General features: G+C 35.1%; 1 protein-coding gene across 1 annotated transcript in view; it reads right to left on the reverse strand.

Annotated features, from left to right (window-relative positions):
* The window catches only part of LOC149567013 (uncharacterized), a 72,602-nt gene that overhangs the window by 38,952 nt on the left and 20,275 nt on the right, over positions 1-13,375 (reverse strand). Inside the window, exons 2-4 of the mRNA XM_089820219.1 lie at positions 2,653-2,766; positions 2,073-2,153; positions 1,768-1,940 (exon numbers count right to left, since the gene is read on the reverse strand). Of these exons, the coding sequence (XP_089676345.1) occupies positions 1,768-1,940; positions 2,073-2,153; positions 2,653-2,766 (368 nt within the window). The remainder of the gene's footprint in view (positions 1-1,767; positions 1,941-2,072; positions 2,154-2,652; positions 2,767-13,375) is intronic.

The following is a 13,375-nucleotide window of genomic DNA, read 5'->3' on the forward strand; positions in this document are numbered from 1 at the left end:
TTAGGGGATGATTGCATTGAATTTGAGCCCATTACTCCACACGTTACATGCTTGGGGGGAATCCCGCTCACTTCCCAATGCCAGGCGTTAGGAATTAAGGCTCAATTAAGTTTTCTTTGAATCAATGCACAGATTTGGCTTAATTTGGGTCCACGTGGCCACATATTGAGGCCCTAACCAATGTGATTTAGGTCTGGTCCAATCTCCAAATCAAGTCACCACATATTGAGTGGGATTGGGAACCATTTTAATCCACTTTCGCATGACTTACAAGGTCTGAATTGTTTTCTGGGCTTAACCAATGCCATTAGGACTTAATAACCTTGAGCGTTGTGATGAAATTAAAAACCTTCAAGGCACCAAATGCAAGTAATACCCAGCCCACTCAAATCTGGGCTCCAATTTGATCTATACGATGAGTTTGAGAACTTAATTAAGGCTCAACTTGGGTCAATTCTAGACCTGCAGTCAAAACCAAGGCCCTAACATCACATAAAGGGCTGCATGCTTGCTCTTTGCAACAAAGTCCAAGGCTTCACTTTGATAAGTCAAGGTGCAAGGCTCGTTTCTCTAGAACCGGGTTACAATTTCAAGGCGTGAGATGAGACAAAGACTCCTACATTGGCCTTGAGATGAGACGATAATTTAGATGTATAAAGAAAAAGGCCCAGCCTTGAGATTTGACACGAATTTCATAGTAAGGAATGGGAGGCTCAGCCTCAAGGTGAGACACAAAAAATAGAGGCAAGAAAAAAAGGCTCAGCTTCAACATGAGACGAAAACTACATGGGTAGAAAATCAAGTCCCAACTCAAAGATGAAACACAAATTACATGGGTACAAAATCAAATCCCACCTCCATGATGAAGCAAAATTTTCATGGGTAGGAAAACAAGTCTCATCTCCAAAAAAAGTTATACTTAGCCAAATTTAGCTCTTCTTTAGCATCACCCTTTATTTTGTACCGTCTCCTAGACCTAGCAAACTTTGCAAAATTACTCCCATTTTGACACACAATTTTCTCAAATCTTAAACCAAATATAACCTTCTACAGCCCAGCTTAGGGCTGAATCTTTGTAAATTTTCAGACTTTTACCAAACCCAACCTCTTGCACCCAGATTGTTGCCAGATTTACTCCAACACCTAGGCCTACCAGCAAGAGAAGGGGTCACCATTTGCAATAGGGCGATGATGTGGAAACCTCACAACAGTTACAAAGTTTTCAAATAGTTTATTTTGAACTTACGGAGACTAAATTTTTAGTCCATGGCAACTATTGCCAATCATAGCTGTGTTAGGTATCTTGCAATTTCATTATCAATCCACCCAAGTAACAGCAACACTGACACATTCTGACTACAAATCTCTTGGGCTCCTGTCTCCAAGCATCATTGGCATGAGCTACATTACCAAGTTCTCAAATAGTTTGTTTCGAACTTATAAAGACTAGATTTTTAATCAATGGCAATTACTACCAAACACAGCTGTGCTCCACCAACAACAATTTCAAGCAAGCAGGAAAAAGGAAAAACCAATTGAAACTAGAGATCTTTTGCAAGACTGCAGATAAAATATTGTACATCTAGAAATGTTTATAGCAAATGAAGTATTCATTTTTTTCCAGAGGAAAATAAGCCATAAGCAGGGACAAAAGTACTATTGCTTGTTTAGTTCTTTGAAAAATAGTTGAATCCAATTTACTTCTGTGGCATAAGTAATCGAAGGTTAGCAAGAACATTTGTTATTCATGATATGAAGGAAACATACCGTATATGTTCCGTTTTACCATGTGCATCTGTAATAACCCAGTGCCTACGAAGTAGCTGAACTGGTCGATCGGATATATTGCTGATTCTTATACGATAAGCATAGAAATATTGTCCCTTCAATGGTTGGCTGCGTCCTCTTACATATACACTCCTAACTTGAACTCTGATTCCCTGCCATGAGAACCAACTATCCTTAACAAAACATTCTAAAACTAATTAGTAAATCTGATTCTGCAGCTCAAACCAATAAGTTTCCATGTCTGAAATAGAGATTACAAATATAACTAAAGCTTGAACACTTACAAAAGTAGTTGTATCACTTAAGCACTTAAGAAATGCATCAGGAGCAATAAGCTCAAGCTCGTTTCTGTATTTTGTAGCATCCTGTCAAGAGTTTCATTGTCAGCAAGAATGATGAAGGCCAATATCAGATGTTTAATCTCTAGTTTAACTTAGATTATTTTGCTTTTAACATTTTCAAAATACAGCTTGTATTTGAAGTGCTAACAAACTTGTTCATACAAAATTGGATTTCTCAAGCTAGCACTCAAGATTCTATTACTCACTAAAGAACTTTATAACCATTTTATTTTTTAAAGAGTATCATTCTACAAATTTCTGGAATAGAAAACAATAACTAGATACTTTGATGCTTTCAATATGGCATGGCATTAGACCAGAATAATGTACAGGACTGTCTTATTTTAGAAAGACTCAACAACTTCAAAACCATTTTACTTTTTAACATCATTCCTCAACTTTCTGGAAAAAAAACAATAACTAGATACTCTGATGCTTTCAATATGGTATAGCAGTAAGACCAGAATTAATGTACAGGACTGTCTTTTTTAACGAATGTAGTACACACAGCTAAGATAATTACTTCAAACCTCTCCTCAGAAATAGCTTTTTTCAACAAACTCTGTAAACGCAAAGCTGGTTCCTCTTCTTCCATCAACTTTAGAGCATCTCGTAAACGGGCAGCTTCTTTGTACTCCTGCACAACATGCAGTAAGACAATCAAAAAAGTTATGATAAGTTCTTAAACACAGGTTGATTGTTCAATCCTCTAAGAAAAGGTAACTTTGACCAGTCAATATAAATTTCCATGCCAGGTCAAATAAATAAGTAATAATACACATCATTTTGTATGCCAGTAAAACTTTGGGAATATTACTTGGCTACAGCTTGCAAAAGTCTAAAGAAGTAGCATCAAACCCAAAAAAGCAACAACTAAAATACTTTTTAACAGGGAAGAGACCAAAAAGTTGAACTTAAATTACCATATATATCACAGAAGAGGAAGAAAGAAATCCACAAGAATAATTGAATGTAGAATTTCTCCCACTAGTACAAAGGCCAGCTCATAGAAAAGCACCAGCACTCCTAATCCATAACATTGTCCATCAACTATTTTACTCATAGAAATGGGTAAGGTATAACAAACTTACAAGGGTTACACAAGAGAGCAAAACTCAATCCTCCATGGAGAGAAACAAATGCCAACAACCAACAAGATAACTGATAGAAAAGGTAGTAAAGAAAGCCCCTTTGAAGCAGACTATTCATGTCACTGCAGCGAATGTATATCCTATTCCTCATCTGATAGCGAAGCAACTTATGATCAGGAAGATGAAGAACGAAACAGCTATGAAGAATGTGAATATTGCTGTGAGCTATGTTGAAGATGATGTTTGTGCTCTACAGAAGGACCGACGAAGATTAAAAGTTTTAATCTTACTCCTATGAAGATTAGGAAGAAAAAACTTTTAATCTTACTCCTATTTCTTTTTCTCATGATACCGTTAAATCATTTAACCCTCTGTAAAATTTGCACCTCCTCCCCCACCCAGTGCATGACCTTTTGTTTGTCTATATGCGTACTGTACTCTGTTTTTACAAGTCTTTCCTCTGCATCTTACCCTATATAAGAAAATTGTCTAGAATATTAAGTTTTCCTGTTAAGCCTATCATAACTGTTAAAATAGAAGGATTTAATAAGAAACTCGCTGCACTTGTAGATACAAGTTTAGTGGTTTACAATTAGTCTTGCCAAGATATGTCCTTCCACTATTATACTGGACTCAACAGAAAATTACTGTAAAAGGATTAGGAACTGTCCAAACCATTAGACAGAGAGAATAGAACATACTTGTGAATCTAGGAGAGTTCACTTCTTTGATTTCTGTTTGGATGAATGAGAACATAGAAACTGATATAGTTCTTGGATAAGATTTCCTAAAACAGTTAAACTCAATTTACAGTATTTTCTGTTAGAGTCCAGTAAAATAGTGTAAGGACATAACTTTTGGCAACACTAATGGTAGAACCTGTATGTGCAGAGAATTTCCTACAAAATCCTTCTATTTTAAACAGTTATGATAGGCTTAACAAGAAAACTTAATATTTCAGACAATTTTCTTATATAAGGTAAGATATAGAGGAAAGATTGATCAAAACAGAGTAGACTAAAAAATTAATAGACAAAGAAAGGGTCATATGCGAACTGGGAAAACTTTACAAAGGGGTTAGATGATTTAACAATATTATGAGAAAAAGCAATATGAGGATTACAAAGTTATTTTTTCCTTATCTCTTGTATCTTCATCTTCTTCTTCTCTAGAGCGCGAACATTTTCCACATTGTTCACTGCTAGACTAAAAGATTTGATGGAATGCAGCCATTGTTCAGAAGTGAGTTACTGGGTAAATCTGGAACAAACTTATAGGGGGTTCACAAGAGAGCAAAACTCAATCAACCAAGCATAGTAACAAATACCAATAACCAACAATAAAATAACTGATAAAAAAGGTAGCTCAAATCTCAACTCAGAAAGTGCAAACCCTACAGTGTCTGAACACTTCACAAAACTCATTTCACCTTACTTATAAAATATGACTAAAACTGCACAAAGACAGGATCAAGGCTCTGATACCCTTTGTTCTTTTAAGAAAAAACTGCCAAAAGAAACAGTGTTCCACAAAGTTTCCTGGCAGGGAGACACAGGGACATGGGGACGGGTTTTGGAGACGGGGGGACAGGCCTAAATTAGGGGAGGATAAAGGGATGGTGAGGGATGGTGGTGAAGTAGTGGTTGAGGGGGTGACACAGATATACAAATGGAAGTGAATTGGAATCTGAAATATAACATCTGTGCAAATGGCCAATGAATGGCAAACTAATTTTGTGAAGTTAAAGATTGCATTTACTATGCCATGGCACGTGCCATATAGCAACCTGTGGACATCCACGGCAGAGGTAGCAGAGGTGGTGATTCTGTGGGGGGATGTTTTCCCCAAGATCCCAAATCTTGTAAACATCCCCCTACAGGGGACACAAGTTTCTTTGGGGGAATGCATCCCTGCGAAACACTGAAAAAACAGCAAAACAGCTTTTAATACAACAGGAAGCATATCATTTAGGAAAATAGAAACAGTGGGAAGCTTTAAAAGAATCTGAGTATAGGCATTAACAACAGCAGAAGCTAGAGGTTGAATGGATACGGCTTCTTGATATTATCAAAGAAGAAACATTACAAAAGGACTATTACAATGAAAAACCTATTTAAGTTACTTTCTGAGTATTCTCAGCTCACAATCAAGAGCAAGGATGGAGCATCCTCATAATCTGCTTCCTAAGACTCTCTACAAGACTCAACTCTAAGACTTAAGCTAAAACTTGAAGACTCTAAAACTCAAGGTTGCACAAAGAAGGGGGTAATTGGAGACTCCAGAGACTAGTACCAATACATATATGGATATTTTATCAAAAAAGGAGATGAGGGTACTTGGAGATGTCACTATTTTTTTTCAATATAATTAGCCAATGGGCTATTGTATTGGAGTAGCCGACGGTTTTCAATTCCTCATGCCGGAATAAAGTATAACCGGTGCCAGTAAAAGATTGCTGGTGGAATCTTTCAAATTAGAATGGTCATTATAAAGATTGAGTGGCTTCGAATAATTTCAGAAAGTATGTGCTGGAGTAAAACATTCGCCAAGATTAGAAACAAAACAGATGGCGCAATTTTCAGCCCATCCTCATAAACATATAGGTGCTACATAATGTTATACAGTAACTCATATTGTTGTGCTAAAGTTCTGTTCAATTTCCACCCCTTATTTTTACATATCTCCTGTTTGCTCAGAAAAGATTTTCCAGCCATGGCAAGGGTAGATATAATTTGGCTTGGTTAATAAATGGAAGAAAGAAAAAGGCTAAACTGACACAGCACTGTCCATGAATAGAACCGCCTTTGGAAAGTTTTAAATAGACATATGCCCTTCAGATACTGACCTGAACATTACAATCCACTAGAGCATAAAGTTTTGTTCTGATGTATATACAGGCCATTGAGTTAAGGCATATCTGAGGAGCCTAGCAGGTTAGCTCAGTCTCAAAGCTAACAACTTTATTTTGTGTGTAATATTTACAAGAGTTATGTAATGTTTGTGTGTGTATTTTATAGAGATTTTCAAACTGTTCGTGCAGACATTGCTGACTTTTCAGGTGTCATTTTTCCAAAATTTATATGATGATTCTGCTACTTTTTTGATTGAATATGATATGATTCTCTGCCGGTGTATATGATATTTGTTCCAAGCTTTCTTCTGGTTTCAGTACTTCATTATGAAGATTTCAATATATTTTCTGAAAGCATTTTCCTTAGTTGCTGAAAAAAATCCCTCAGATTTGCAGATAAGATTTATGAAAACTTCCTTGATGTTTGGAGAAATATTTTTAAATTTTTGTTGGGATAACTTTTGACTTTTTTTTATATTTTACATGTTTTTTTCCTCCTCAGCTTTTACAGCTTATTCTTCTATAAAGAAGTTTGTGGCACTTTTGAAGAATGAAATAAAATTATGATAAGCCTTCATAGAATTCACTTCTATGTAGAAGTTTGATTTAGTATGGTTGAGGTGACACTGTGAAGTACTTATATTGTTACCTTGCTTGAAAAGTCATAAATTTTTGTATTTTAACTTTTCAACTAAATTTACTACCTATTGTTTAAAATTAAAATTTGTTATTGGAATCTTCATGCCATGTGCTTCAGAAAATCCACTTGCTGGTTGGCCCCTTCACAAACGTAGTTTTAACACAGTATTATTTTATGCAGCGCTATTTTCCTAATTAAGACAGTTACAAATAAATGTGAACATGTATTTTGAAATCTTTTTTTAACTTAATCTTTACTCTCTTATTCCATGGAGAAGAGAAGCATTCAGTTACAAAGGAGGTAATAAAGAAACCTACTTTTCCTCCTCCTAGATTATTCCTATTACTTACTTTCCTCCTATATTATTCCTTTTACATTCTGTTAAATGATGTAAAACAAAATTTTCAATGTTGTGGTTGGAAAATTAGAATTTGTAATATAATATTTAGTAATAGATATAATAAAATTAATATAATCATTTGATAATGATTTGTCTACATTGTAATAAATTAAAAAATATTTAGGACTGTTCACAGCCTCCCAAGGGTTGATCCTTTAGATGGAGATGAAGAAAGGCGCAAATCTGAAGGAAAGATTGGAGAAGGATGGGTCAAAGTGCAATTCGATAGTGCATCAAAACGTAACCTAGGTAAGAGTGGAGCGAGATGTGTCATCCTTGATCCGGAGAATAATATTCTATCAATTGGAGTCAAATCTCTTCCAAAAGGGACCAATAATGTAGCAGAGTGTTTTGCTGCCATCTTTGCACTTCAAGTGGCTAAGAGAAAAAGATGCAAGAAAATCCATCTGTAAGGAGATTCGCAAATTGTCATTAATGGGATTGCAAAGGGCAAAATGGAAACATGGTTTTTGTACAAACACATTAGATGCATCAAGAAGCAACTAGAAAGCTTTGAAGATTATGTAGTTTCTCATACACAAAGTAAAGGGAACCAATTAGCGGACAAATTGGCAAACGTGGGAGTTAGGATAAGTGAAAACATAGAAATGGTGGACGATTTTTCCCATTTGCCTTTCTAATCCCATGTATATTTGGGATGATTTAGTAATGATGGTGAGGAAATTTTGCAAATCATTATATGGTCAATGGCAGCGATAGGGCACATGAGTAACTTGGTTAGTAGAGAACGATGGAGGTTTGAAGTACCATGCATTCATGATTTTGGGTGATGCACTAGTGGAATTCTCTAGATGCAGGAGGTGCTTTAAATGAAACAAGTTTTGCATAGTTTGGCACAACCTTTGTGTTGACTTAGTTGGAGAGTGAGTCATGGAAGAGAACTTTTATTGGAGACCCCTAAGAAGAAGCAGACGTTTGGCTTTTGATCTAAGATTACGCCGTGTAGACTGGAGAAGGTGTTTAGGATCGAGGAGGACAAGTTCATTCGCTTGTTGAATAATTGCTCGGAAAGGAGTTCATTGCGCGAGATTTTCATCCACACACAAATGTGGAGATCTCCTTCTTGTTCTGTGTGTGGGCATTTTTGCTTGCCTAGAATAAGGAAGAAGCTCTATGCATGGTGGAATTATCTGTAGCGCCCGAGTTGCGTTTGGGGGTCATGAAGTGATATGGCGGAAATTGGGCTGGTTTTCACACAATATAGGGTGGTGGCACCATGTGGAAGGTGCAAGGGAAAGCTTTTAGCCCTTCCTAGTATTTGGAACTTCGACACTGATCCTGTAGTGTGTGGGTGAAGCCCAAACAGCTTGGATGGAATTGTTGGCATACATGAACCACTGGGAGGTTGACCTCGACAATTGGCAAAGGAATGAAAACGTAAATGCAAACATACACCCAACAAGGTCCATGAACGAGAAGTAGGGGAGATTCCTCGGAAGGCATCGCTGTCAGTGCTAGGTCGCAAGAAATCTAAGGTGGAGACTGTTGGTGGGATCATGCTCAATGAATCCCGTGAGGAGATGCTAGCTAAGTGGGGTTTCAAGGATTAATGGAATGATGGGTATTCAGTCTGGCCTACGTGCCCATTTTGCATAGTAGGGCTATGTTTGTTCCCTTATCTCTGTGTAGTGTAGGGTTGATGATGTGTCAAGGATAGGTGCTTAGGTGACGGAAGTGTATGGGTATGCGATGGAATATTCAGGCTTGAGGCCTTATCTTGACCAATGTAATCTTTTCTTTTCAAATCATAAAAATTATTACTTATCCAAAAGAAATTAATTATAATTTTTCAGTTTTTCAGATAACACTTTACAAGAATGTGGATATTATATCCATGTTTATAGCATGGAGACTGGAGCTTGGTGAGAGCATGGAGGTGTTGAAGTATAACATCAATCGAAGTGATATACTCATTACATTGAGTATTTGTATTCATGATTTATATATGAACATTGTTTTATGTCTCATATTACTGATAAGAATATATATATGTGTGTGTGTGTGTGTGTGTGTGTGTGTGTGTGTGTGTAAGTATGTATATATATATATAGACACATATATATATGTATGTGTGTGTGTGTATGTATGTCTATGACTTACATAAGTTACGGGACATGACTTTGTTGTAGCCTCTGTTGGATTGATTTTATTAGAGCTACCCAATTGATGATAAATTGTCCTTAAGATAAGTATCTTATATATAATATATATTATATATTATGCATTTTATATATATATATATATATATATATATATATATATATATATATATATATATATGATATATGTAATATAATATATATTATATATATTCAGCATTATATATTATTATATAATAATATTATATTATATTACATATATGGTTAATATATTAATATTATATATATGTTAAAGGTGAGTTATACATATAGTTATTTATAAACTAAATGGTGATCAACTATAGAGACATGTCTCTTCATGTCTCCTGAAGAGACATGTCTCCTCTCATATTTATATGAGATCCAAATCTGCATTTGGAAATTGTCAATTACAATGGCAATGTTAGTAAATTTGCAGAAACGATCTTAAGTTACTTTAACATGGTATCAGAGTCAAACTGCAAATGTGAGAAACTAAAAAAATACCCCAAATTATGGTATGAAGATAAAGACTGTCTATATTGAAGCCAGATTAGAACTTGAGCATATTCCATTTCTCCATCGATGCATAGGAAATGACTACACTAGTAGAAGACGATATAAGGCACAGATGGATGGCATGACAAGTTGAAAATTAAGTAGTTAATAAAAGTGGATGGGTGACAGTCATCATTGAACAGTTCGTACATTAAGCATTGTTGTGTACTTTGGGCTGCAGAATATACGTGATGTAAGATATCATCGGGAGAAAAGTAATGAACTAGGAGGCTTCATTTTCTATTTCTTAGTCAACTGGGGGAGATCTCTGGAAGCATGGAAATCAAAGAAGGCATTAGATACTAAAGGAATAATAAGTATTGGTCAGTAACTACACTGTAGATTCAAGATAATGAGCCCACGAATTAACATAGAAGATATACCATTGGCTAGCAAAACAACAACGATGGTATGGTATAATAAACTGCTCAATCATGATCTTTGAAAACATTATGGGTCTGAGACCCACATGAATCAATCTAAGATCAGATTAGACTTTGTGTATGGAAAATATATTAGTTGTGCTAATGTTTCACAAGAACATCTTCCTAGATATTCCCATGGGATAGTGACTATCAGCAAATTCTTGATATGACACGATGGTTTGAGGTGTGGATGATAGACAAAGGAATTCAGTCTATCAACATACGGGAGTCACGATATCTACACAATCCTGTTAATATTTGTAATAGAAGCAATGAATGTCTTAAGCATTGGAAGGCGACATCGAATAAGGAAGAAATTCATATGCATGGGCATCGAATGTAACTCTAGCACAACAAATGCATAGAGCCTGTTGCATACTAAAACATGTTGTGTCAGAGATACTGCGATATTTGATAAGCCTCCTTTATAAATGTTATGACTCCAATCTATGTGTAGATGACACTAATATATGTTTGCACATTAGGCATATATTCTTGAGTGGCGAGTTGTTCCATTGACTGTTGTCATGTTGTCGTAGAGGTGTCATAGATGTTTAAGAGACATGTCAGGAAACAAAGGGCAACAACATCTTTGTGGCAACTAAATTTTTCCTGATTGAGGAGAAGAGACATAAGATGGGGTTGATCAACATATTGTCTGAGGAAAGAAGACATGCCTTAAAATATGTGGAGGCCATAATTTTTTTAAAGAATAGTAATCATGGTCCTATGCATCCACCAAGGAGGACATGGAAGGCGATTGAAAAAGGACCAAACCAAAGCATAAATAAACGAAGGATTTACAAACCCCATCAACAAGGACAAATCATATGAACGAGCGGCAACGGCGATTAGAAAAGGTAGACCCCACATAGAAGTGGGAAGTAAATAACGTCGATATAGTATAACCACCAAGGTACACATGGATGGAAAAAGGTAAAATTAGGTATCGTTATACTTGTTTGGTATATATCATTATATTTAATTTAATTTAATTTAGAAACATAGCATTATCGTATTCCTTTATGAATATATATGATGAAGAATTATATATATATGTAATTAGTTAAAAGGACATATAATTGTTATTAGAATAATAACATTAGTTTTAATTATTATCATTACAATCATTCATTTTTACTTTGTATAGTATGGTGAGATAATATAAACCTAAATATGTGATCTCTAGTAATGGACATATATGTCTTTTGATTTCATATTTGTTTTGATAAGGAAATATGTATATATGGAAATAAAGATAATATATGAAAGTGGATCAAGTATTGTCTCTAGGATATTATCCTTTGATTACAAGAGATAATTATTTTTTGATTATTACATATTAAGAAATATCTTTCTTACTTATATTTCTATACATATAAGCTATGTCCCTTGATCTTTTCCTTCGAGAATATTATTTCAAGAATAAGCGGGAGGTTGATATTTCAGGCAACTTTGAAAAGAGGGAGCAGCTAGATGATATGATTTAGTCAATCTTCGGTGATCTCGATCATATTGATTCAGAGGGAGTAAAATGTGTTGTGATAGAATCTTCAATGCTCAATAAATTGTAACAGTAAAGAGGCATATAATTCATTCAACTACATGATCTTAATGGACCTACCCCTTGTGTACATGATATGAAAGTGACGAGTTTGTGTTAGCTTCTACTATTAATCTTAATGAATGTTTGGAGCTTCAGTGGATGAAAAGAGCAAGTTGGAACTAAGAAAGTAAGTCGTCAAATTTGATGTGATGTGAAAGTGTTAAATGATATAAGAGTGGGAATTTTAGAAAAGGAGATATTACATGACCCTCATGGGCAGATAAGTACTTGTATCTTTAGATTTATCTGTTCATTTATTTGTAATTCTATACATACTATAAGGGTTAGTTGCTTTGATCCTTTCCTTTATGCTTGAGGATATTCTTATAGGAAAAGATAGTTGGTACTTTACATATGCTACCAAATATTGTGCAGAAGAAATCTAATGATAGTAGTTTCAAAGACACTGATGATTAAGATGGGGCTCTTGAAGAAAACATCTTTGATGATTAAGATTATGAGATTCTTCTACATTAAGAGGGAGTATGACACTTCTTCGATGGCAATATAGGAGCTTAGAAGACTGATACTCAGAGGGAGTGTAGAAATACATATGGGTGACTACATGATGTGATGGGACTACTCTTATGTATATCATGAGGAAGTGATGAATTATCACCAGAAAATCAGACAATTGATTTAGAGTGAGTTTGACAAGCATCCTTGGGTGAAGAGAATTTCTGAGGAAGTAACTAGAGGACCTAACTTCCCAGGATCGATGTTCAGAGGGAGAAATTTTGAGATGGAATTCTTTGTGGATGATATCTTCTCTATGAGGAGTTCTAAGGGAAATCCTTTATAATACACTCTCCTCTATGAGAGAAGTATGAGGTGAAAACCCTTTGTACCACCCTCTAATTTGGTTCATTGTGGTTACTATTTCACATATGATATGTAATGAAAGGTGACAATCTTTCATTGACATATATAAATAGAAGGTAGCCATTACAAGGTGACGATCTTATAAATGGTACACCTGTCATCATGGTTCTTTTGGGCCGGATTTTGCTGGACGTCATGATAACGAACAAACAGAAGGTAATCTTTGTAAGATGACGATCTTGCAAATGATAGGCCTGTTATCATGGACGTCTCTGGATATTGTTTCGGACAATTAGAAATCATAGATAACGAATCTATTATGATTACTCTAGATATTGTTTTGGACAATTAGAGATGAGATCATAACATATATTATGATAGTGTTTATAACATTGTGATTGTAGTTATTTGACAAGTCACTATTTCAGAGTGTTAAAGTCAGATAATATGTTGTGTATAGATATCCTTAATTCCGATGTCTCATAAAATGTTTTTGTTACTTCTCCCTTGCTAAGAAGGAGTGTTGAAGTATAGCATCAGTCGAAGTAATACACATTACATTGAGTATTTGTATTCATGATTTATATATGAACATTGTTTTATTCATATTGCTGATAAGAATATATATATGTATGTATGTGTGTGTGTGTGTGTGTGTGTGACTTACATAAGTTACAGGACATGACTTTGTTCTAGCCTTTGTTGGATTGATTTT

Source organism: Cupressus sempervirens, chromosome 3, assembly GCF_028749045.1.
Source record: "Cupressus sempervirens isolate cs-2001-9-10 chromosome 3, ASM2874904v1, whole genome shotgun sequence".
Classification (NCBI taxonomy): domain Eukaryota; kingdom Viridiplantae; phylum Streptophyta; class Pinopsida; order Cupressales; family Cupressaceae; genus Cupressus; species Cupressus sempervirens.